Source organism: Alternaria conjuncta (genome assembly GCF_024043145.1).
Source record: "Alternaria conjuncta strain BMP 0040 chromosome Unknown scaffold_1, whole genome shotgun sequence".
Classification (NCBI taxonomy): Eukaryota; Fungi; Ascomycota; class Dothideomycetes; order Pleosporales; family Pleosporaceae; genus Alternaria; species Alternaria conjuncta.
The window spans coordinates 704,490-729,508 of record NW_026250090.1 but is presented as its reverse complement, the minus strand read 5'-3'; the positions used below and the strand labels follow the sequence as shown (position 1 = coordinate 729,508).

General features: G+C 52.9%; 6 protein-coding genes across 6 annotated transcripts; 1 reads left to right on the top strand and 5 right to left on the bottom strand.

Annotated features, from left to right (window-relative positions):
• Positions 1 to 4,307: 4,307 nt before the first annotated feature.
• Positions 4,308 to 6,818, top strand: J4E85_000248 (uncharacterized protein; the record flags this gene model as incomplete). The annotated part of the gene is made up of 1 exon (XM_051464541.1): positions 4,308 to 6,818. The coding sequence occupies one exon, from the start codon at positions 4,308 to 4,310 to the stop codon at positions 6,816 to 6,818; it is 2,511 nt and encodes an 836-aa protein (XP_051331062.1).
• Positions 6,819 to 8,137: 1,319 nt separating this feature from the next.
• J4E85_000247 (uncharacterized protein) lies at positions 8,138 to 10,233 on the bottom strand (the record flags this gene model as incomplete). The annotated part of the gene is made up of 2 exons (XM_051464540.1): positions 8,138 to 9,035; positions 9,113 to 10,233. 2 exons carry the CDS (start codon positions 10,231 to 10,233, stop codon positions 8,138 to 8,140), a joined length of 2,019 nt encoding a protein of 672 aa, XP_051331061.1.
• A 640-nt stretch (positions 10,234 to 10,873) lies between these two features.
• Positions 10,874 to 13,172, bottom strand: J4E85_000246 (uncharacterized protein; the record flags this gene model as incomplete). The annotated part of the gene is made up of 2 exons (XM_051464539.1): positions 10,874 to 10,984; positions 11,373 to 13,172. 2 exons carry the CDS (start codon positions 13,170 to 13,172, stop codon positions 10,874 to 10,876), a joined length of 1,911 nt encoding a protein of 636 aa, XP_051331060.1.
• A 923-nt stretch (positions 13,173 to 14,095) lies between these two features.
• J4E85_000245 (uncharacterized protein) lies at positions 14,096 to 16,546 on the bottom strand (the record flags this gene model as incomplete). Its single annotated transcript, XM_051464538.1, has 1 exon — positions 14,096 to 16,546. The coding sequence occupies one exon, from the start codon at positions 16,544 to 16,546 to the stop codon at positions 14,096 to 14,098; it is 2,451 nt and encodes an 816-aa protein (XP_051331059.1).
• Positions 16,547 to 17,103: 557 nt separating this feature from the next.
• Positions 17,104 to 19,368, bottom strand: J4E85_000244 (uncharacterized protein; the record flags this gene model as incomplete). The annotated part of the gene is made up of 4 exons (XM_051464537.1): positions 17,104 to 17,651; positions 17,741 to 18,410; positions 18,453 to 18,555; positions 18,608 to 19,368. The coding sequence occupies 4 exons, from the start codon at positions 19,366 to 19,368 to the stop codon at positions 17,104 to 17,106; spliced, it is 2,082 nt and encodes a 693-aa protein (XP_051331058.1).
• Positions 19,369 to 20,419: 1,051 nt separating this feature from the next.
• Positions 20,420 to 23,065, bottom strand: J4E85_000243 (uncharacterized protein; the record flags this gene model as incomplete). Its single annotated transcript, XM_051464536.1, has 1 exon — positions 20,420 to 23,065. One exon carries the CDS (start codon positions 23,063 to 23,065, stop codon positions 20,420 to 20,422), a length of 2,646 nt encoding a protein of 881 aa, XP_051331057.1.
• Between the last annotated feature and the right edge of the window lie 1,954 nt (positions 23,066 to 25,019).

The window sequence follows — 25,019 nt, the reverse complement described above, 5'->3', positions numbered from 1 at the left end:
TTCTAGCTGAGCTGGCCGGGTGCTGCCCGAAGCCGTACCGAGGCAGGACGAGTCTGCTTCTGAAAATGAGTATCAGGATGAACAGGTGTGAGAAGTGCAATGCAGAAAGAAGGTGTCGTCTGTGCAGGTCTATGTAGTTAGTTTACCGAAAGCTGGGGTCAGATCCGAGGGTGTGTTGCGGTTGCCGGCGTCGCTGATCAGTGATCCCCATGTTCGTGCCGAGCCGCACCTGAGTCGTGATAAAATCACGTGATTTTGCGCTCGAGTCAGCTACCTAGGTGACGGAAGTCGCGACACCAAGCACCCCGCTTCCGGTCTTTGTCCATGCTGGAGTGTGGAAAATCTCGGGAAGCAAGTGGAAAGCTTCCTTGTGAGTCTGTATGATACCAAGTTTTCCGTTTCAGTCACGTCTGAACCTTTGCACGACGCTTCATCGGCCTCGGACAATGAGTGAGCCAGCTACATGAGGTGTGCTTTCAGTTGCCGCGTAAAGGCTACAATCCCCACTATGGGAGAGAAGCCCCAAGGTGTGTCCTACCATACGGCACGATAGTTGACGTGGATTGGACGAGGTAGTTAGTGAGGCCAGTGTTCAGCAGTAGGCATCCCATGGCTGACGAGGCTGCCGCACGCACCACGGGATGACTGGGCCTACTCCCGTAGACCTGTATGAGGGTCTTCATTCAGGCCTCAACGGACACTAAACACCTGGAGTATCTGGGGAGCAAGTGACGTCAGCTGGACAAGACCAGGACTGACGCCTGACCAGACAGGTGATCCCCCACGTGTACAGCAAGATTTGGACCAAATGCTGTTGAGCTGAGACATATTTCGACGAGACGTCCTCATTCAAAGCTCCCATTCGTAGATCATGATGGAAAAGCTCGGGATTGTTACTATTGCTTTTCGCTCCCCCGTCGCGTGGTACCTGTAGTTGACAGCGGAGGGTATGAATTTTCGCCCACAATAGCCGCTGGGTGGGTCTTTTGGGCATCTTAGATCCAAAAGCCCATGGCGTCAGCGCCAGAAGTGGGTCCGTAGGGCAGCGAGAGCCGCAAGACCAAGTGTTCGGGATCCAATTGGAGACACTTTGGGCAGCGAAGGATTCATTGCTGAGACGAAGTGACATGCCGCATGTGAGTCACACGTCCTGATGGAAACGTAGTCTCTAGAGAGGAATTGCTCGCGCGAACGAACTGAAGCTGGATAGCGCGGTGAAATGAAAGCGTTTAGAATGCCATTGTCGAATTTCGCTCGGGTTCCAACGACATGGTGGATTTGTGGTGGGCTGCGCTTAGCGAGTTCCCACGCGTTCCTCCACCCAACCAGCGCTAGCCAAACGGCGCAGACGACAATGGTTGGGAAGGCGCGACCACGATCTTGATATAACGAGGAGTGCAACTTGAATATCTGACAATAAGAAATAAGGTGTTTGCAGGAGTTCATGTAAGATGGGTTGTGGCGTAGATTATCTTGATATTGTGGGTACATTACCTGCATGATGCTTAAGGCAACTAATACTGACATCCATCGCATGTCCGCTGCGCATGGCGGCACCGAACGCCCATCGCCTCTTTACGTCGACGATCAATCGCAAGTTCTCGAGCATCGACTCCCACCATCCACCTCATACCAGAGAAAAACTGAACAGGCCTAGAGCCTGCATCGACGCCAGGTCACCAATCTTGTAGGTTTTCATGTTGATGTAGGCTGCAGACCCGTTCAGTTCTTCTCTTGATTGACGTGCATCCTTTCTTGAGAAGAATGGTGGCGTTTTACAGTTCCCATGCACATGACTGTGTCACTGTGGCACAAGAGCTGCCGATATCGCATCAATCTGACACAGGCTTCAAGCCAAAGATCTTGATGTCTGCAGGGCGTGTGCAATGTGCCGAAATGATTCAGCCCCGATGCTCTGCCGGTCACACCAAGAGTCTAAACGGACGTCAGTGGAAGACGATTGTATGCGGAGACCCTTTCGAGCGTGTTGTCATGCCGTATCTGTCCGTTACCCCGCCGCAGAACTTGCTGGAGGTCACGTAGAAGGTTGGCTAATCACTCAATGTGTGCAACGAGCGCTTTGCAAGACCTGGCGGTCGGCACAAACTGGTGTCGCGCAGAGTGCTGCATCTGAGCCGAAGCGAATGGTTCTGGGTGGCATTTATCAAGCATCACAGCACATATCTGGCGCAGGCGTGGATGAAGGGTAGCCACAGTTACACGAAACTCAACGTCATGCCTGGTGGTGTAGGAGCATTGGATGAGCGGCCACCCTTCCGTTACGGACCACTGCACTATTTCGTCTTACAGGACCGGGACGAGCGAATGGCAAAGCTGTCAAGGATGCACCACATGGTAGCTGGTGGTGGGGTGTTTATGGCGGATGTCTGAAGCTTGATCTAGCAATGACGAGAAGTCAAGACGCTGCACTTGGTCTGCAGACTGTGTACCATGACGCCGGTCGAATACAGCATCAGGGACATGAGGGAGGAGAGCAGTGGCGAATACCTCGGAATACGATAACGGTCGTCGTGCGTGTGACATTTGGAGTCGCGGTGCCGTGGAAGCCGCAGGTTGCCGGATTGGGCGTATTCGAGAGCGCATCATTTGTTCTGGTTCTGGCCAGAATTGTTGAGGGCATTGCGCTGCTCGATGCGGTGCGTCTGTTCACCGGAAGCTTTGGTGGGGTAGTGTCGATGACTAGGCGAGTAAGCAACGCTTGACGGGCCGCGTGATGAGAGCTGCGTCCGAGGCGATTCGATGGGGTTGTTACACCGATACGCTGTCTTGCTGGCAAGTGCGTTAGTGCCGGGCAGGGCAAGAGCTGGGAGGCTGTGATTTGCGTGGTTCTGAGGACGCAACGCCAGCCATGCTTGACACCGGACAATGAGGACTCGCAGTGGCGAAAGGACACATGTTATGCGTCGCGTCCTGGAGATTAATGAAGGTAACGATGGTGAGAGTGCTCTGTTGTTCCTGCATGGTAAGCGTGATTGACGTGGCCGAGCCAGGAGCAAACGAGTTAGCTGTTAATAAACGACGCAGTGCTGAGGCTCCATGACGTGAACCGTGAGGAAGCGAGGAAGCGCAAGGAAAAAGTTCGATGGAGCTAGGAAATTCTGCCCTGCAACCGTTCACCGTGTGATGCTGCAGAGCATCGAGGGCGTTGTGGTAATACACGATAGATGCTGCCAAGGCGGGGTGTGATCAGCAGCAGCGGCCGCCAATTCCGTCTAGCAGGCGGGCGACAAGCTTTCATGAGGGCTGGATCGAGCGAGGAGCGCGTTGAGATGTGGTTTTGACGGAATGTCGTGACGCGCGAGAGGGCGGTGAGGTGGTGCGTTGAGGTGGATTCGCCCATTCAGCCCTCTCAGGCGAACGGCTCGCAGCTACGAGGGCCGGGCAATCCCGGTTTCATGTCGTTCGAACGGAGACGATCCACGACCACTCAAACCGATGGATGTTGCGCATCTGAGGCAGCCAATGGCCAGGCGACAGGCTATTATTACGACCCGGACGACGTGATCAGCATCAGGGTGGCATGGCGGCAGGGTGAAGCAGTGTGGACGCATGGCGAAACTGTCGCAGACTCGGCCTCGGAGGGCAGGCCTTCCCAGCAGACTACTTGGACGTGGTCGCGGTCGCGGTGCAGACAGCAGCATGGCAATGGCAGTGTTGCGGCTGGCAACGAGGGCGTCTGCATGCAGCCACCCAAAGAATGGTGTGGAGGCTGCGTCACCACGACAGCGACCACTTGACGACAGCCAGGAGCTTGAGGGCGGCAGAGCAGCCCCTCGGCCAACCACTAGGTGTTGGAGGTTGACTGGGCAGCGACGGATGCGGTGCGCGCCCAACGATTAGACGCATTGCATGAAAGAGCTAGCCCGCTATAAGGCAGTTTATAGTACCACGCCGTTTTGAATTTTACGGGCGGGGGAAAACTTTCGTGTGTCGAAGCCCGAACAACGCCTGCATGCCTGTCTGCTGCACACCAAGTCGCCCGTCATACTCTGCAGCGCCTCGCATATCCCTCATCCCTCTGCCTCCCTCGTCCCTCCGCTCTGATCTTCTTTCCCCTTCACCCACACCACGCCCCCGCCGCCTTGATGAGACGGTAGCAGCCAGCCCTATGCCCGTGCGAATAATGCGCTTTCGCCGTCTCGCCTGATTGATTGCTTGTCCAGGATCGCCCCGCGACGCTTTATTATCGATAGAGCGCGCTGCTGGAGCCGCTAGATATTTTGCCGACTCCTGTCTTCTCTCTCCCCAAAACAAACGCTGCTACTACTGCTGCTGCTGCTGCCACCATGGCGGAACTGCAGCCTACTGTCGAGGACTGCTACTCGGATGACAGCGAAGGCGGCTCTATCCCCTTCCAGGGCCGCCGGTCGCCCAATGCCGCTAACGTCTCCACCAAGCGCTCGCACCCTTCCGACTTGGATAAACAAATGCCGCCCGCGCAGGAGAGGGCGCCGACCAACATCGACCTTCGCTCCGACTCAGGGTACAGCAGCTACACCACCGCCACCGTCAGCAGCACTAATTCCGCTCAAAGTGCTCCTCCCCAGCGCAGCCCGCCCCAGGTGCCTGCCGCCGCTGCCCCAGCGCCTCCCCAGCCTGAGGCTCCAAAGGCCCGACGACGCCCGACGGACCAGACAGAGAAGACTTCCAAGTCTTCTTCATCTTCACGACCCAAGCCCAGCGCTCGCACTCCGTCGTCCAAGACTCCCGCCATCGTCCAAACACAGCCACCGGAACGTAAACGCAGGCCGACCGTCAATCAGGATTCCCTTTCCCGCCCTGAGCGCAGAGATCGTCGTGATAGCAGAGTTGAACCGGATGGTGCCGAGCCTAGGCGCACCAAGTACGACCCCAACGCCCCTGCCTCAGCTGTCCGTCGTCGCCCTGACATACAGCCATCTCAATCTGCTCGCGACGTGAACCGTCCCATCCCCCAAGACACACGCTCAATGCATTCTGATCCCGCCTCATACCAGCAGGCTCCGCCCTCCCCTACGCACTATCGCCAGGCCTACTACGGACAGGGAGCCGCTGTCATCCAGCCAGCTACGACACGTCGGCGCCCGTCGATGAACGGTCGACCCATGAGCTACGGCGGTGAGGCCGGGCCTCAGTACCACTGGACTCAGGGTGGCCCTGGATATCCTACTCCACCACCAGAGCGTGGACCGCCTCTTTCCAGCTCTGCCCACTACTCGCGAGGCTTTGCAGTGCCTCCCGTGGGCCAGATGGGTCCTCCACAGACGCCCTATGGAATGCCACCCGGCTACCCCCCTCAATTCTATCAGATGCCTTACGATGACGGACAGAGGCCAGGCATGCCACAGCGCAGCTCTTCCAATGCCGCACGTCGAGGACCCGCACCACCTGTCATCAACCAGGCTCCGCGCGAACAGCAATACTCAACTAGGTACGGCCAGCCTCAGATGACCCACCCCCGAATGCCGCCTCCGTTGCAGCTCGACGATAGAGCTCACGAGAGCGATACCGAATCGGAAACTGGGTCGTCTGAGGATGACGAGTACTATGGGTCTGAGCATGAGGTCAATCCCAACGACCCACGGGCCCACCTTGCGCTTATGCCCCCGCCGCCTGCAAAGGCTCCCAAGACCAAGTCGAACACCAAGACCAAGCCCAAGACGAAGAAATCGGAACGACCTCCCTTGCCTCACGCTTACACTACCACAACCGTGGAGAAGGTTCGCAACCACCGCCATTCGATGTCGACTCCTCCTGTTGTCGTCGACGAGCGCTCCAACCGTCACCGATCCACCAAGAGCACAAACGAGCCGTCTCGCCGACTGTCAGTCAGCCGACCTCCTCCACCGGCTCATACACAAACTGAATACCCCGCACGGCGTGGCTCGGTCTATGTGGGCGATAGCACCAAGGCTGAGCGGCGTCGATCCGCTCACTACGGACAGTCTGCCAGGGATAAGGAGTATGCAGAGTTCGTCGCGGAGAGGCAGCAGGAAGAGGCACGCCTCGCAGCCGAAGACCAAGCCCAGAGAGAAGCCAAGGCTGCTAGACGGGCAAGGAAAGCCCTCGAAGAGCGTTATCAGGCTGACCAGGCTGCAAGGGCCGAGCAAGAACGCAAACGTGAAAAGCGCAACTCCAAGGTCTACTACCAGCCTCCTGCAGCGTTCGATGATAGCGAGGAGGAGTACGAATCTGACGAACCCGTCGCTCCCGCCGTCCCCGAACCCCCAATTGCTCCCCGCCGTCGCCGACCTACTGATGTTGGGGGACGCAAACCCAAAGAAGTTCAGGCGATAGATTACATGAACAACCAACGTGGTACGGATGCCCCGTTGAACGATCACATTCATCGTGCTGCAAAGAGAGCTTCGAGGGTGCCTTCAATGCCCTCTCATTCCGGCTCCTCTGGAAGCGATAGGCAAAGCCAGTCTAATCGCACCGCTCTTACGAGCAACGGCAATAATGAGATTCGCCTCCGAGTTGATGCGAACGCCCCACTCAGCCTGCAGTTCAACGGCGACATGGAGGGTCGCACCATGCAACTCATCCCGACCGAGGACGGCATGGCAGAACTTGTCATCAGTGGAAGTCGTGATAATGAGAGCAACTATCACAGCAGTGAAAGAGGCAGCAACGCAGGTGACGGACAGGCACTTGTAACGCGGAGCCAGCTAGAGGAGATGACCAAAGCAAGCATGCGCAGCGACCGTAGAAGGCGCGAAAGCCGAACAGTACGGGATTCTTACGATGATCGAATTGTTGAGGTGCCACGACCTTTGCGTCGCCGCGCCAACACCAGTTCGCATTATTACAACTAAGGGTCTCCGAACCTCAGACACTCGCGCGCGAAAGGAAGATGCGTAGCTCGACTTTGACTCTCTTTCCTGCTGGCCACACGTAACTTCCCATCCTCTGCCCTGCGCGGCAGATCTCTTTGTATCTTCCTTTTTTCTTGGGTGGATGATTCCCATATCAAAAGCTTTCTACGAGCGCGGACATGCCTCTTTGGCAGACCTGCTCAACAAAAAAGTTCGGATCGGTTTATTCATCGCAAGTTCGATTTTGGCACTATTGCCCACTCGCATTTCATGTTTGTATGCTTGCTGCGTTCCCTGCGACAGTGCAGGTCACATTTTTATGGTTTGCTAGAATGGGACGCTCACGCACACCAACATCTAATGCGTAAGGGCGGCCACCGCCATTGAACTTCTTGTTTGGACCGATCAGATTGTACGGTTATCTTCTTCCTGCCTTTCGTCGCGCCCTTTTTTGAGCGTTCCCCACATTATTCCCCCCTTCTTCTTACTTCTTCTTTACCCTGCACTATACCTGCTCCTCGCGGAGGCTTTTCGGCACTTTTTCCTCGATTTTGGCGGATGTAATACCCTTATCTCCTTTTCTACTTGTTATGGCTGGATCATGTACGTGGCAGAAATGTTTGGTGGGGTTTCCTTTTTTTCGTTCCGCTATTTCGCAAAAAAAGTAAGCAGAGGTCGATGTGTTGGCAACGGCTACGACGCTTATGATGATGGACGTATGGATCATGAACTACGCAGCGATGGATCTTTCTCTCTCTTTTCCTTACTTACATAGCTGAGTTGGGACGGATAGATGGCATGGTGGGATCTATTCAGATCGGATACTGCAGCTAGCCTGCTGGTATCGTGTAGGATATGGCCACAATCACATCTCTTCTACCCTCCTCACCGTTACCCTGTACTGGTTCACCGCAAATGTGATGCAGGACGCCAGCACTGACCTGAGCTTGCGTGCATGCTTTTGTCTGACTGCATAAGGCGACATCCTAATTCGGGCTACAGCACTTAGTCGTTTCACCCCCACACTACAACTGCGGGCATGACGCTACCCACCGTTCCTTTTTCCCAAGATTCCAGACCGTGGCCTCGGTACGGTAAGGAAAATGGAAAGTGCCGGTACTGTACGCGTTGGCGAGGGCCTGGCTGCCGAGTGTTTCCGGTGTGGCTGGCCTCTCCGCCTCGCTTGCCTCACTTGTACTGGGCGAGTAAATGCATGTATGGTAGGTCGATGGACACGTGTCGGGATAGGGCATGGGATACACGTAGACAGCACCGGAATAGATATGGCCAGTTAGTCGAGAGTCAAGGGTCTCATTGCTCTATAGCCTCGATGCGTTGTTGGCGACATCGCTGGGTTCCAGCATTGGCTCTGTCTGTTGCTCCTGAACGGAACGCCGTGGGGAAGGTGACCTTCGTTCGCTTTCCAAAAGCGCACTGTTCGCATCCTCTACTTCTCCGCTTTGTATCGATGACTCTTCATCCGTGTGCCCCATTGAGGTACCTTCCTCCGGTCCATCAACCCATTCCACACCCTCTGCGTCCACGAGTTCAACACCCCATCTAATATCTCCCCGTGCGTCTCTGAACCAACCCAGTTCAGTCAGTCTACCACTCTTAGCAAAACCTTCAACACCCTGCTCTTCAATCAAACCGATCAGCCCCTCGCTTCCAGCAACCATAGCCAGTACATCTGCCAAGCACTCGACGCGATGTTGCATGCATGAGCTCGGATATACGATCTGCAAGCTCACAACCAGAATAACCAGGATAACGATGAGTAGGATGAGTATGGTAAGCGAGAGCCACGTTGCCGTCTCATTCATAGCAAGAACTTCAACCCGTTTCGTAAACGTCCCATTCACAGGCTGTGACGAGGCCCGCTGGTAGGCTGCTCTCTCAGGCCCTGAAGATGACCAGCGCCCGCTGAGACTCGACGACCCGCTATTGACAAAGTGTTTGAAGAAGATTTGTAAAGTCTTCTCGGAATGTCGTAATAGCGTTGTTGCATTTAGCAAGGATTCGGTGTCTTTGTTGGCAAGGTTCCAGTTTGCGTAGGACATGAAGTCGACGTTGAGGCCACGATCCCGGTCGCGAATGTTGAAGCGTTCGCTTGCTGTTTCTTCGATACTGCGGTTGTAGGATAGCCAGGAATGTGCTATGTGAGGTGTGATGATATGTGGGGCGGTGAGGAGCTGCGTCATGAATAGATGGCCGTAACTAGTAGCGGTGGTGGTTAGCACTTGATTCGTGATGAACACGCTCGAGGTAGCCACTCAATTGGATGGATGCCTTACCTGACATTTCCTCTTCCTGTGTAGGATGTTGGACTAGGGTACAGGATATCCCAGGCGTAATCCCATGCGTCCAGAGCAGGCTGTGGGTCCGCCACCAAGCTGTAGTCCAAAACGTTCCCAGAACTCCTAGCTACAGTAACACTGGCGGATGTATTTTCGATGACCATGATACAGTCTATTATAGCCATCTTGGGCTCTTCCGTGAAGTAGAGAAGCTCTTCATCTGCAGAGCCGTACGGTGCGCTAATTTGTTGTACCTTCGGGTTCGCAGCTGGATTAGCTCCAGATATCTTCGCGGTCACACCTGGCCCCACGATCCACTTGATGGTAAAGTTACGGTACCAAGAGCCTTGAACGATGACATCTTCTGGTCCATCCTCACTGAGGGAATCGGACGGCGCATTGGCACTCGTGCAGTTGCCATTGGTAAGTTGTTCATAAGTGCATTCTTGTATGAAGAAATTGGGATCCACACGTTCAATCATCGAGCTGTTGCTGCTCCAATACGCAACGACAGCTTGCTGACCAGAATCTGTGCCATTCGCACAGCATGATAACCGTCTCCGGGCCGAGAAGACAGAGGTATTGTACGATTCGCCGTCGAATAGAGTAGTTGGTAATGCGAATCCTTGTAGCGCTTCATTGGTACGATTGGGAAAAACGTCTGCGGCTTGGTCAAGCCAGCCGGAGTTTGGTACGGCAATCGGAGAGCACTGTAATCGACTTCGTATAGCGGAAGTGATAAAAGACGCGTTTGCGGGTGACGCTATAGAATCGGAGCTTATATGTCTCCCAGAACCGGAACGCGATTTCGAGGATACTGTGACGTTTGGCAGCTCTTGCATATCAAGTGGGGTAAACGTCCATTCGTCCTTAGTCCACGCCAGTTGCGGTGCTTCTAGAAGGATCTCGTCCAACGCGTGGTTGAGCCACTGGATATTGGATGAGTCTAACATATGCTCGTCTAAGTCGAAATTGCGCGTCCGTTCGCCTGGGTTGGAAAAGTCGATAGGCTCTTGTAGAAGCTCAAAAGGTGCTGTCACCCAAAGTGTATCAATATGTGATGGGTCCCAAGTTTCCCGACTAATCAATGCGGTCTGTCTTTCGAAGACGGCTGCCATGGAGATGATGACTACACGGTTAGCTACACGACTCAACGGAGCGAGAAAATGCTTACGGATTTGTGATAAGGTTGTGCCAGTAGTTATTAGACAAAGCATCCAATGTTTCCGCGACGCTGATTTTGCCGCGGCCCATATCCAGTATGAAGACTGGTAAGTCAACGATGCTCCTCGTATTGGGACAACGGGTTTCCGCGACAACGAGAGATATGGCTGCAGAATTCGCATAGGTTTATCGATACCATCCCAACTCAATCCAATACAAACGGCGATTAGCGTTGCAACGACAGAGTGAGGAGAGAACGACGTGTCGAATAAACCCAAATCGACCTGGTAGGTAAAAGCAGTCTGGGAAAGCTTATCTTCTCGTGCATATCTGCGAAGAACGAACATGGTTGTTGCGACAGCGATCAGAGTAGCCAGTAGTGTAAGAAGCCATCGTTTGAGGAGCATTGAAGGCCTCCAGTCATCTTGAGAGCCATCTTTTGATCTGGGATGGCTTACTGAAAGCTCGCTTGTCTTGCCGAGTACATTCGGCTTTCTACCTTCAATCGACTCCCCTGTCGTTTCCTTCTCTGAAATGATGCCGCCTTGTAGATGATATACCCGTGATTGGATAAGACCTTGCGTGCGCGATCTTTCATATCCAAGGAATGTACTGAACGTGGTAGAAGAAAGCGAAGTACTGCCAAGGAGGGATGATGTTCCAGCAACGGTGGCAGGATCTGAATGGAGGTTGAGTGGTCTTTTCCTGGGCGATGTGTAGAATACAGCTACTGCAATGTAGCCTGCCAAGAGCATGAACAATACTGCGAGTGTTATTGCAACCTCAGTGACGACCAGAATCCGTCTCCTAACGCGTGTAGCAAGCCCTTTTGTATCTTCCAATTGTGGGTTGTCGGCTTCTATGAGAGAAGAGAGCAAAAGCTCTTTTGTGAAGTGCATCCGAAGTTTGCTAGCTTCTTCCTCTAACGTGACGTTCTCCAAAATATTGGATACGTTGTGAGCGAAAGTTGAAGCAAGAAGCAACGATATACCCTCAAAAGAACCATGAACATTACGAGGTACGGCCATGTACTGGAGGTAGAGGTACGATGTCAGTATATGTCTCGCATGCACTTCGTACAGTCAGAACTTACCTTGTCCCAACTGTCACTGCGAAAAGTGAGATCATCCAATAAGTCGAAATCGATGGCTTGTTTCGACACAGGCTGCCTGCGTCGCTCAAACTCTGATACATCGAAGGACATGGAAGTTTCAGCGCCGTCGATGGATGCAGAGACTGGGAGGCTAGCTGTATGATATTCCGGAGTGCATACTTGTGCCCGTATCGTGAGGTTGTCCCATGATTCTTTCTCCCATACACCCACGGGCACATCGACAGGTGACGGCCGGACAATCCATTGAGGCGATACAAGTAGCAGGTCACGCCCAATGCATTGATCGGAGAAACCATAAATGAACGTGCGAGACCATTGCTCGAGGACCTTCTCTCCAATGGAGCGAATTGCTGGAGGCTGACCGTAATCTCGAATAAGTGTCTCCCACGACACGTAATTGGAAGACATGTTGGTCCAGAGCAAGCCGCCATCATCTGTAAAGGTATCGCTAATGAAGCCATCGGAGTTCAACTCGGCTCCCAAAGCATCCCATTGAGCGATTGGACCTTGGATTTGGACCTCACAACCATCCTCTGATCGAACTTTGAAACCCTTTGAGGAGACAGTACATGTGTCGTTTGGACATGACGTTATCGGGATGTCTGTATACTTGTAGGTAATATCGATTATGTCCTTCTCGACCAGAGCCATCGATGTGCAACTGTAGTTTAGATGGAACACCTCAGTATCTGCTTGCCATATACCGTTCGGAAGCGTTGCATGGCGCTTGTCGCCATTTGATGCTCCAAAAGGTACAATGACTTGCGAATTCGACGACCAGATAGATGTAGATACGTTGAAGAGATATCCACTTATAGTTCGGAGATACGTATCCCTTCGAGGTGAAAGCTGAATGGGTGACAAGTCTTCGCCAATTGTCTGGCCAGCGGCATACCGTTGAAGCTGCACATCCTCCTCATACAAGATTTCTTTCGCAACGAATACGGACGACGAGAAGGTTGAAATGCTGAGCACACTGATACCAGCTGCGAGCGAAGACAAGGCCAGATTCCATCTCCGGTGGCCGCCGCTCCGCTTTCGAGAGAAACCTACAAAGATGCTTTTCCACCAGACCTTGGGCAGATAGAATAGGGTGAACTTGGCTTCGATAGATTCGGGGCCGGCCATGCGTGCGTATGCTTCAGTCCTCTTTACATCCTCTGCAACCTGTACAACAGCCTGCGTGAAGAAAATGGCGACGATAGTAGGCGTATATCTCCATCCAATGAGTAGTCCAGTAGACCCATCCTCATCTCCGAGTCCATGGTTTTTATAAGAGTGCCAGCTAAGGGCTGCTAATACGGTCGAGAGTATGAGTGATGCTAGGCTAAGAGTGATCAGGTATGGGCGCCGCAGCGTGTATGGCACCCATTCTGTGGATGTCCGCAGGCTTTGATCTTGAAACTTTGCTTTAAGCTCGTCAGAAGATGTCGGACATAGTAACTTGGGGTACTCGGCGTTGCACTCACGCTCATGGGTATCATCGAAGTTCCTTGTTTGCGGCTCATCCAGCGAGTGGTCATCGATTGCTCCACTGAGTGCGGTAGATGCTCGGCTGGAGAGAAGCGTCTCGTTTTCCTGAGCAGCATGAGGAGACGAATCGGTGTGTTCGCGTTGCTCTTGAGCTCGGGTTTCAGGCCTGCGAGTGCGGTCGACGCCGTCGCCCTGTTCGGCGTGTTCATGCTGCGTGATGCCGCTTAAGGTATCGCTCTCAGGAAGCGATATCCATGAATAACGTTCGCGCGGTTCTGACGATGGACTAGTGTTTGAATGCGACATGCTGTTTGCGCATTAAACTCCGGATTGCGGCTCCCACGCAGGTCATTAGGCAGTCTGACTGGAATTTGTAGATCGCGCAGAGTACCTAGGTATTTGGGGAAGACATATCTAGAGGCTGAGTGCATTCAGGCAACCATAGTAACCCCAGGAAGACTTGGCTCCATGTTACGCGCTGCGGATGCAGCGGTCACAAACAGCAGCATAGCCTCGTTACGCCCGGCGACCCACTCATGGCGGCCCAATCTCGGCTGGTTACCTGGCAGAGCCTCTTAGTCTTGAGAGCCGTTAGACATATAAGACGCGGGCTGTGTTTGCCCAGTAATAATGCGAGAGAGATCTGTTTGTATGCGATAAGACGGAAGTCGCGAAGTGCGGAGGAGATGCCAAGGTTCCACAGGGGGTCAGCGTCAGCGCTAGAGCCCAAAGGGGAAAGCGTTTGGGGGCGGAATTGTCGATCGACGATCTCGTGAACGATATACAAAACACGACTTCGAAAGCTTCTATCGGCTATCGGCTATCTGCACTCATGAAGGACCGTTAAAGGTTTTGGGTAAGCTAAACACTACAACAGCAGCTGTCACATCGCCAGCCAAATGCATGCTGCACATTTATATTGCGCTGATCTCATTGGCTCCGACGCGTTCCAGCGCGACTAGATGCTAGACATTGTCAAACCTATTGTGCGAATGTAACCTACTACTACCCGCAATCCTGTTTTTCAGAATTGTCTCGCGAGATGGACGCTGCGTTTTTCCACTCGCGATAGTACGAACATGATGCCATCCCGATTGCAAGCCCGCGTCAGCCTCCGACCAAGGATCCTCGCTCTCTTTAGCGGCAACTCGTTATTCGCGCGAGATTGATGATAGCGTACATCTCGCTGGTGTAAGATAGTGAACCGCGTGTTGTTTATATCGACAACCTTATTGTTGGTTGAACATCGAGCCATCCCAACCATACGCGCGAGTCAGCCTTGCACCCAACGTCCGCATCATGGCAAGCGACATCTCGTTGCCCGGATGAGGCTCATGGAAACAGATGCCCCTGTCAAGACTTCTGTCCTGTCTGAGCTGCTCCGATGGAGTGAACTGCCACGCAGAACCTTGCATTTGTTCAGCGGAGAAGCCAAGATGGGTCATCGTCGTACGGAAAGCAGCCCACTTGGTCACTCCTGGTACTTTGTCTTCATCTGGGATGAAGAAAAGCGCTTTGAGAACCTTATATGAATTGTCTCCGAGACGGGTCCACGGCCGAAGAGGATCGACAAACGTATCGGGAGCGGGCTCATCTTCAATGTCAGGCTCGTCGGCGGGCACGGCGGCAGCTGTTCCACGGGTTTTGTCTTTTGCTTTCTTTGCTATGGCAAATTTATCCAGGTTTCCCGTAATTTCTTTCGATGGGTCGTGGAAGATCTGAGATACCGGCTGAGGTTCGAAAACATCTTCCGCAGAGAGGTGACCGGTCTCTTTCTCGGGACGATCGTTTACCCACGCTTTTGTTCGCCGCATAGCACCACGCTCTTCGAGAAGACGGCGGAGGGTCTCCTGGTCCTCTCCTCCAGATCGGTTCCGAAAATCCGTATCAAAGCTTCTCCAGAACCTGTCTAAATTGGCCTCTGCTTTACGCAGCGCATCAATTACCTTCTTCTTCCGTCTGCTTTCTTCGTAAGGGTACGTGAACTTTCCATCGGAAGGATCACCAAGTTCTGGGGAAGTGATAAACCCAGTATCCATGGCCGCTATGAGGACACGGTCCCACACCTGCAAGGGCTCAGCCACACGTGAGTTGACCCTGGCTTTGACGCTTTCGGTCACTGCTAGCATCTTCCAGACTTTGAAGTTCCACGGTTGAAGTTCAAGGAGATGTGAGCACTCCGTCAGAACCGAGAGCCGTGCAATTGCCTCTTTGATCGGCGTGCTAAGCAGGTCTCGTAATTTGGGCTTCTTTTGAAGGAAAGTCTCTAAGATATCAAGACGTACTCGGATTTCAAGAAAAGACGTTGTATGCTCGCTCTTGTTGTTGAGTTCACCACATAACTCTTGAAGAAGAAGGCAAATCTCCTTCTTGTTCTGATCTTTCATGAAGTTCTTGTGTGCTGACAGGTGTGATCCGGTTGACAGCGGAAGCCTCACAAACTGCGATCGAAGTTCTTCGCTAGCCGAATATCGACTCATTTCTTCGAGAAAGTCTCGCTTCATGAGCTCGAGTAGCACGTGGAACGACTGGATAGCCTCCACGAGTTCTTCGGGTTCGAGTGACCAAGCGCGCACACCTTCCGGGTGGAGAGAGAAAAGCTCACCGATACGCCGAGCATAAGCGTCAAGTTGATCCCAACATACCAACCGTCGGTGACGACGAGCCACTAGAATGTTCAGGGTGCTAGCGACGAAGCCTTTGCTCTTGATATTAGGATGCGCTTTCCCGTGGCGATCGGCCACCTGAGCAACGTCATGGTCGACAGCACTGTTGTAGGCTTTTTCGAACTGCGATGGATCTTCGCGAAGTTGCCAGATCTCATCCTTGGCCGTATTGGCTGCGTCCGACGTCCAGCGACGTAGTCTGTGTAGATGAAGACCATGGCGACCACGGTAAGGTGTCATGGCAGTAGCCTCGGAGAACGCAATGTCCTTATCCTCTTCATCAACGATGTCCAGCGCGTCAGGCTCTGGGTCATCGATCTCAGTCTCGAATAGTTCCAAATGATCCGACAAGACGATTCGAACGCACTGGAGCAAGAAAGAGTAGAGGAACTGTTGAGCGTGTAGAACTTGAAGACCATTGCCAAGTTCTAAGCCAAATCCATCGTCTACAAAGTCTACAGCCTCAGTGACACTCTCAAATCCTTCCGATTCGCTGTATCCGTCCCTATCGCAGAGGCGAATCACATGTGAGAGCGCGCGATGATCGTCCGTAAAGCCCAAAGGCATGAATAAGCGCTCGGTTGTGGCAAAAGTATGAGGCGGCTGACGACTGCGAGCCTCGACTAGAGCTGAGAGTGTTGTCTTGTCGCCCAAGTCCTCAAGGTTGATGAACGGTAGAGTTCGTTCCAAAGAAGGTACGCCAGAAAAGGCCACCAGGGAGTGGTAGCCGTCCTCGCCGAAGCACTCGGGACGATGACATCTGGGAATATCGGGGTATACTCGCTGGAGTATTCCAACTCGTTGGTGCGCTCTTTTCGTAGCCCAGCGTGTTGCGAAAACCCCTGACTGTGGCGACAGGATGTTGCGTAGCTGGATTTGTTTGTGAACGATTTCGGCTCCAAGGTTCTTAGCGTAGTACGTGATATCGCCGATGGGGTAGCCAGTTGTCAAGTTGGGGTTGTGAATGATAGCGAGGATCTCGTTCAGGCTCCTGGTTGGGGCGGAAGTGGGCATGTTGAGAGTGACTATTTGCCTTTCGTGAAGGCCAGTGGCAGTGGGAGATATCTTCTGGCAATGACCGGATAGATTTTCTGATGATCGTTATGTATATAATACCAAGACTCTTAAAGCGAGTAGATATATACATTGTGGGTGATAGTGAATTCGACAGGCACCAAAGAGGTGGCGGCCTTGCATTACGACAACAGCGCCGTCTACCCCTCCTGAGGGCGACCCGCTGCTCGGAGGGGGTGGACAATTTAACTGATCTTGCACTAGTTCTACAGTTATTGGCGCTTGTGTATAATCGAGAAGAACACGCCAAAGAGAAGTGTTCAGTCATTCTTACAGAGGTGGCAAACAAGGACGAAGGCAGATAACCTGGCAACAGCAATCGCAGTGCAAGCGCTGCTAGGCATGACATGAACAGGTAAATTGTCTCTCTTAGAATGAAAGCAATCGCCCCAGATACCCAAGATTATGACCGAAGAAAAGACCGATCAAAGCAAGACAGAAAGAAAAGTGCTTGCCAACTTTCCAAAACGGAGCAGCTGGGTCGAGCAATCGTATGCTCAAGCAGCAGCACACACCACGTTGACTCCATGACCTGCAACAGCATCGATGACACCCTCAGCAGCCAAAGCTTCAAACAAGCCGACGAATGTAGCCGTCCACTCACGTCCTCCATCTCCGGCACCTCGATTGAAGACGAAGTCTTGGACACCGCCGCCGGCACCACCAAGGTCTTGCTTTAGTCTCGCGCCATCGTCGTCTGCCCACCCTGCCCCCCATACAGTATACTCCCCACCACCGAACGACGGTTTGACGCTGCAGCCAGCCGATACGGACTCTGGCTCGGGAGCCGGAACAACTGGCGGGGTTGCAGGCATGTATTCAAGACAGTCACTGGATCCGGTACCATCATCCTCGCTACTGACCTCCGGGTAACAATCGAATCTGACGCGATGTGCGTCTTCGTCTGCTCCGTTCCAGATCATGCGAACCTCGGTCCCTGGTTTATGCACCCAGCTTGACTTGTCGGACTTGAGGTATTCACGAATCGCTTTGACTCGCTCAATTCCGGTTGAGTCACGGAACTCGGAAGGGATATCCTCCATTCCTAAGTATGTCGCAATAAGTCCTCCAACAGCAGGAGCAGCTATATGTATAGTTAGCGATCCTATCATGGGTACGGGCAAAGTAGCTTACCGACGGAGGTGCCCTGGAAGATTTCACTTCTGCTGTCCCTCGTAAGAGAAAAGACCAGGTTGCCAGGCGCGTAAATAGATAGCTGAGGTCCCCCCTGCGAGTCTTCGACTCGATCTCCCGAGATTGTCGCGGCACCGACATTGATGATGGGCGTCATATCCGGATGTTCCAAAACCTGCGGCAGCAAATCGATGTCCTCGCGTGTGCCCTCATCTGCATCACGCTCATTGCCCGCTGCAAGGACGACTGGTGTGCCAAGTGCAATGATATCGTTGATTGCGTTCAAGAAATCTCTTCCTCTCTCGGTTTTCAAAGCCTGGTCGCGCGTAGTGGACCCAGGAACGGCTTGAGAAACCACGACAACACTCTTGAGAGCTCGACCTTTGTCGCGTATGTCGGCGAAAGCGATTTTCAACCCTACGAGGAGATCATCGGCGGTATGGAGTATCTTGACAGGGACAATCTTGGCTTGCTTAGCTATGCCATATCGTTTCCCCGCAGCTTTACAAGCCATCATTGTACCGTGTGAGCCTTCCGCAGGAGTGCCTTCAGGTGGTGCGTCGTCATCTGTGTCTCTCGACTGCCCCTTCAACTTGGAGGCTTCGGTCTGTAGAATGTCCTCTACATCAACGACGAGTTCGTGTTTATCCTTGAGGTTGCCCTGGCGCGTCTGAGTCAGCGTAGTCTAGAGGCACACAGCAGAGCCACGAACATTAGTTACGCCAACTGCCACACCCTGGTCAATGACGTATATCCAAGTGCCCTTTCCGGCGTTGGCATCGTAGATGAAGCTTTTCAGGTTACCACCCAAGCCACTAGGAAGCTTAGTCAGCTGTCGCAGTGATTTCAAGGTTTTACCACACTTACTCGTACCTGCTGTCCTCCATCAAATCCTTCGTGGCTCTTTGTTGTATCTTCCAAGTGATCGATCTCTTCGCGATCATCTTTGTTGGGTCGTACAATGATGATGATAACTCGTCGTTGCCAGTGAGATTGGAATAGTGCGATGTATCTCTAGAAACAGCTCGGCATTTGATGAGCGGCAGCGATACATGTAATTCTGGGAGGATGCCGGGATGCTGCGTAACTTCCAAAACGCCCTCTGGACTCAAATCCAGCGGGCCCCATCTCAGTCCTCCGTAACACGTGAGCTCATAGATATCCTCCCCAGGCTTGGTCTTGGTCTTGAGGTACGCGAAAATCTTTGCATTCTCCTCGGTGGCATCCGGATCCTTGGCTACTGCCCAATATGTTGGCGGTTTTGGAGGTACCTTCCTCTTCGTGAATCTCAGTTTCCGCTCCTCGTAGCTCACACCGGGGATATCGATGTCTCTCCAACCCCGGAGATCATCAATCGTCTCGCCTTCGATCAGGGACAACTTCCAACACGGCTTTCCATTGGAATCGTGGGTTTTTTCGACACGATCTCCGTAGAAAGCCTCTAAGTTGCACTCAGTCTCTTCATCCTGGCGATCACGACTGAATTCATCGGTGGATGGGTATACGAAGACAGTGGCTGTAATTGGTTCCACGTTCGAAGAGATGTCGACCTCCCTGTTGTTCCCGTCAGGAGACGGACTTGCAATGACCGCTGGTATCAACGCAAGGAACAAGAAGCGAAAGCGCATGATGTGAAATTGATGGAACAAAGTTCTTGGGACAAAATGTATGGAGGAGTTTGGTAGTAAAAAGATTGTGGGATCTTTTAGATGTGAGATGGCTCAATGGAAGATAGCAACAGTTCAATGTGTGCCCGCTCTTATAGACATATTGCGACGCTCGAGATTACGATCCTGCTATACTTGGAGTTTTACTTCGCCGTCTTGATGTCCAAAGAAAGACCATGTTCAAACGTAGAAGTCGGCGCCTAGGAGCTATGACAGCATACCTGTCTTGAGCACTATCCATGATGAGGTCGCTTTGGAGCTGACTCGAATGAAGCACAGTGAATCTGCGACCGGAATTGATGACAACCGATGCAAACTTGTGGCGGCGGCACCTACTGTCAGTGATGAAGTGGGGGAAAAGTGATGAGGTTCCGTGCCGTAATGTGAGCTCATTTTACCCTAGGCGATTATGTCAGACAGCAAGACCGACGCGATTGGCCCACTGTGGCCCCACCCTAAAATAGAGAAGGCTCACTCGTTTGCACTTGCATCTGAATCCTTCTCTCCGCCTTGCGTAGATATATTTCAGGTGCATGGCACAGCAGCCTCGCGTGCGTTGAACTCGATGGCAGTGTCAATTTGAAACGGACTACTGCCGTCAGCAATGTGCCGCCGGCGCTGGCACTCATCAAGGTAGTACGAAGTCAGTCCGATGGCAGTCACCATGAATGGTACTTCAGGTAAATCGAGATCACATTTCCGGGGCGTTTAGGGCCATCGCAATGCAGGTAGTCACCGAGAACTGGCCAAATAATGGAAAGGATAACATTGAGCTACTGACGTCCGATATCTCCACAGATGATTACATGCCTACGCAATTTCTTCTAGCATAATGTTTGACCTTGCACCCATCCAGCGCCGACCCATCGACCCATCGACCCGTCTATCATCTGTCTAGATCTTGAGTAAGATTCTTAGACCCAGAGTCTATGAACGCCGTAACCGTGAATGACACCCCAACACAAGTGCGACGAATGGGGTTTCCCCTACATCGTCCTTCAGGAAGAGATATTCAAGCGAGCTGAAACATATCACCTCTCCAGCCGTACGTCCTCGCAAGACGCCGACCGAAGCGTCGAGCCCATGAGAAAGGCAGCTTGTGTGTCGGGTGAGGCTCATGGAACTGGATGGGCTGCTCTACATCTAGGTCTCGCGGGGTGAACTGCCAGGCGGAGCCTTGCAGCTTCTGCGCGGCGAATCCAGTAGCTACCATGGCGTATAGGAAGTCATGCCAGGGAATATCACCAGGATGGTCGCGCGAAAGTGGTGAATGGAACAGGACCTTGAAGACTTTGTGTGCGCGCTTATCGAGATGGAAGGTCGGTTGTTCGTCGATGATGGCGGGAGTAGCTAGCATGTCAAGGTTGTTCTCGTGACCATGTTCGGTGTTGAGGGCTGCCAGACCGTGAGACTTTGCTTTCTTGCTATCGTTCAAGTTGGTCTTGTCGAATGCGCCGGTGATCTGCTTTGTAGGATCGTGAAGGTCATTGGAGACTGGAACATATATGTATTCAATAGGCGTAGAGTGTTGTGAGGTCTCGTGGGGCTCGATCCAAAGCGGCGTGCGCTGTAGAGTACGCTCCTTGATAAGACCGGAGACTATGTCGTGAGGCGTAGTACCGGTACATTCTCTAAATCGAACATCTGCAGCATGCCAGAACGCATCCAGGGCCGCCTCTGCACTCCTGAGATTTTCGACGGTCATCCTGCTTCGACGCTTGTTGACCGGATAGCGAAACCTTGCGCCTGGCTTCCCAAGATCAGCGAGGTTGGTTCCCTCGAAGGTTGTGCTCAAAGTTGAGTGCCACCTAGAGAGGTTGATAGCATAGGCTGTCATGAGCTCTGTCTGTCGCTGTTTGGCTAAGTACTGAACTCGCTTTGCCCATGGTAGGAAGAAGCTGAGTTGACGAAGACATTCCGAGACTATGGAAAGCTTTGAAAGGAGGGAAGCTGCGAATGGGGAAGTCAAGTCCCTCGCTCGCTCGTTATTTTGCAGGAGGTTGTCCAGTGCCTCCACCAGAGTGTGCACCTTTAACGACTGTCGGACGGGTGGCTCCCAAAGATACTTGAAAAGAGTGAAGACGCGCTCCAGTTCTTTGTCTCGTTTGCGACTACCTTTGCCGGTGAATTTGATACCCACCACCATATCTTCCACACTGTGATCGCATTCTTGGGAGAAATAGGCGCGAATTTCTAAAGAGGATGACCAGGCTGCCCTCAGCTCTTGTATGATTTCCAATTGGAAGAATTCTAGAAAAGACCATGCTTCAACGAGTGACTCTGAGAAGTCTTTCGGGAGCTCTTCTTTGCCACCAAGCGTCCCAAACCCGAGCCCGTCTTTGTGTAGCAAGGAAAGACGATTGAGCTCAGATATACGTTGACGTAGTTCGTTCCACATGAAGAGATCAATGTAGCAGTCGGTGGCCATACTATGTAACACACGAGGCCAAAGAACTTCGTTGCGCGCACTCCTGTGTGTTTGTTTGCAACGAATACCTGGCAGTAGCTCAGGCCGATGTTCTTTGCATTCAAGTGTAGACTCTCGAAAGTATCCTGGATCCTCTCGGAGCAACCAGATGTGGTCTTCCGTCGCATTCTGACATGCCGACACCAGTGTTTCGAGTCGACCGAGATCTTCCAATGTGGATACACGATAGCATGCTTCGCGTACGATAGCATTGAGCGAGGTGAAGTCCTGGTCGCTGCAAGTGAGAGCTGGAGGCTCGGGTGAATCAGGAGCAGGTTCGTCGAACTGAGGTAGATTTACGCACGATTGCTCGGTGATGGCTAGTCGCACCATAGCGTTATCTGACAAGATTTCGCCAACACAGAGTTGAAGGAATTGGTATACCATGTTCTGCATCGCCATAATGTGTGAGCCAGGCAAAGGATGTATGGTATCCCCTCTGCTCATCGATTCAGCGGCGTCCTCTTCCGTATTCCACTGAACTATCTGCCCATATCCTCCTAAGTTCAGCTGCATAGTGTACTTTGTCTTCTCGAGAAGTGCTGATCGTATATGAACCAGAGGAGCCAACTCGTAATCCAGAAGGGCGAATTTCCACATTGCGTGTCGGCCACGTGCGTTAAGAAGGATGAGCAACGGATGCGGCTTGGTGAGATCCTCAAGGTTGAGATGGGGAAAGGCGTACTGCGCCAGGCCATGCGAATGCCTCTGGTGCGGGCACGCATTAAGAACGGACCTGTCGATATCGGGGCGATGATTCTTTGGTAGCTGTGATGGCCAAGCCTTTTCGAGGATGGCCTTCCGCTGCGCCTTAGACTTCTTGAGCCAACGCGCGCGAATGTCGCCTTCGAACTTCATTACGATATAACAAAGAGTTGACCAAACCATAAGGTTGGCCACCAGGGCATCGCACTCGGCGTTCTCATCGATGATGTGCTTCACCGGGATCATGAGGGCTTTCTCCCAACACAATGGTTCCTTCTGTATGTCCTTGTCGCATGGTTCGTCTTCTGGGCAGCCGAAGTAATGGTGTACGTGCTCGAAGTAGTGGAAGATAGTTGCTCTTGTGAATGTAAGACCGCCAGACCTTGTACCTTTGAGTAGCGCTTGGCGCAGTGCCTCAGATGCTTCGGGTTCGGGCAGAGATTGGAGTGATTGCAGCCGCTGCCGGTACTGATCGGCCGACTCCATGTCTGGTTCGATTGGCGATGATGATGACAGATTCAGAGCTTCAAAAGAGAGGCGAGGAAATTGAGAGAAGATTGCATCGTTGTGCGCAGACGTAGAAGAAAATGACTCTAGGCTGCAGCGCCGGTTTTCACAAACAGGCGCAAGTGAGAGGAATTCCCCCCAAATCGCGACAGCAAACGGTCGTCAGGCGAGCGCTCTCATACCGCTACATGCCCGCGTTCACCAACGCGACGACATAGGCTTGCATCAGTGACAAAGACCATGCTGCTGAACTAATAGCGCAAAGCGACATGTGCCTACCTGATGTCATCTACCGGGGCAAACATACCAGAATCGTTCACTATTGACGTTTGGTTATTGAAGTGAGTCCAGCGTGTAGGGTCGGTTGTGGTTCCTGTAGGTGTCGCTTCCCTCAACTATCAAAACCACCCAAGGAAGGTGCGCCTATTGACGCGAAGCCTCATTCCCCTCTCTTTACACCTCGTCTACGGCCTACTCCACTTTCTCTCACTTTTTTCCCGTCGCGTCGTCGATCAAGTTGCGGTGAAAGCCCTTCAACAGTCGGTCAGATAACGCGCGGAATATCGTCGGGACGCTGCAGACGATCGGGAAACCACAGCGACATCTCAGAACCACCATCTCGCTAATGGCACAACCCGCTTTCGGATGCGACACAAATTTACGTATGCGCGACGCGGCGCGGCATCGTACGACTTGCCCTCCGTGGTCCCGGTGAGCAACGGTGCGCAGTATAGCGGGGGGAAGTTTGTTCCACCAAGGGCTAAGGCAAGGACGAGGATCAATTTCCCCAGATCAGGCTATACGCCAGTCCGGGGAAAGCGGGCGGCGAGGATAAGGCTTGGACGAAACATGTCGGATGTTGCCAAAGAGCAATGGCTACGTCGTATTACCAACGATGAAACGACGTTGAGGTCGCGTTAGCTCGCGTCTAACCCGCGGCTTCCATGGCTTCCTATTCGGCGTCTCGACAATATGATGCCATGACAGGCGAGCTTGGCTCAGGCTATTGCTAGACACGAAGAAGCAAAGAAAGTTCGCGCCAGGAATAGTCGCCCGGTAATAATGTCGATATATTCAACGACAACATGGACTCATGGTTCGGATGATGCGGAGAGAAAACTGTTTGCAGAGGACGCGTCGCGCATCGAGATCGCAACGCGACTGGCGCTGACACGAGTTTTTGCGGCGCCAAACCTGTTCGATCAGTCTTCGATCAGCGATTCCTTGGACCTTTGGCGAGAACAACTTGGATTAGCCTTGCGCAGGGCGGCCAACGCAGGACGGAGAGAGGTCTGAGATCTGAGATGTCACTCTTCTGCCGCAATTTCGACCGGTAGAAAAGGGGCGGCACGATGGCACAAATGTCAGTGACGCCTTGGTCGTGACACCTGTCGGCTCGAGCGTCCTTCCAACAGCGTTCTCGAAGGCTCATTCCAGCCGGGCAACCGTTGCATTGCAGAGATTATTTTCCGCGTCGCAACCCAAAACGGCTTGCCTATCTGGGTGCGTCCGACTCACAGGGAGCATGAGTCGATGATAAGCGGTAGAAAAAGCCGTTGCGAATGCGAAAGGCTGTGCCTGGATGGGCATCAAGAAATCAAGCAGTAATGCGCATGCCGCTGATCAAAGGTGGAGAGACAAAGTTCCAGACGCCTCGTCTTCCTTTTCGAGTGGGCGAATCCCAGCCTGCTGGTATCCGGGGAATGCAGCCCGGAAGCTCCACTTACCCCATCTTGCTCTGCCGCAAGCCCTCGCGTGGGATGTGCATACACTTGCATATCGGACAAGCGGTCAGAGAATTGACTTGTTCGGTCCGGCTTTGATGATGCCTTGCTTGCGACAGCCGCCCAAAGGACACTGTGGTGTCTTGCTGGCCCACGTCATACGCTTGTCGGCTCCTACCCGCGGACCGCCGCCGTGTATCGCAAGGTAT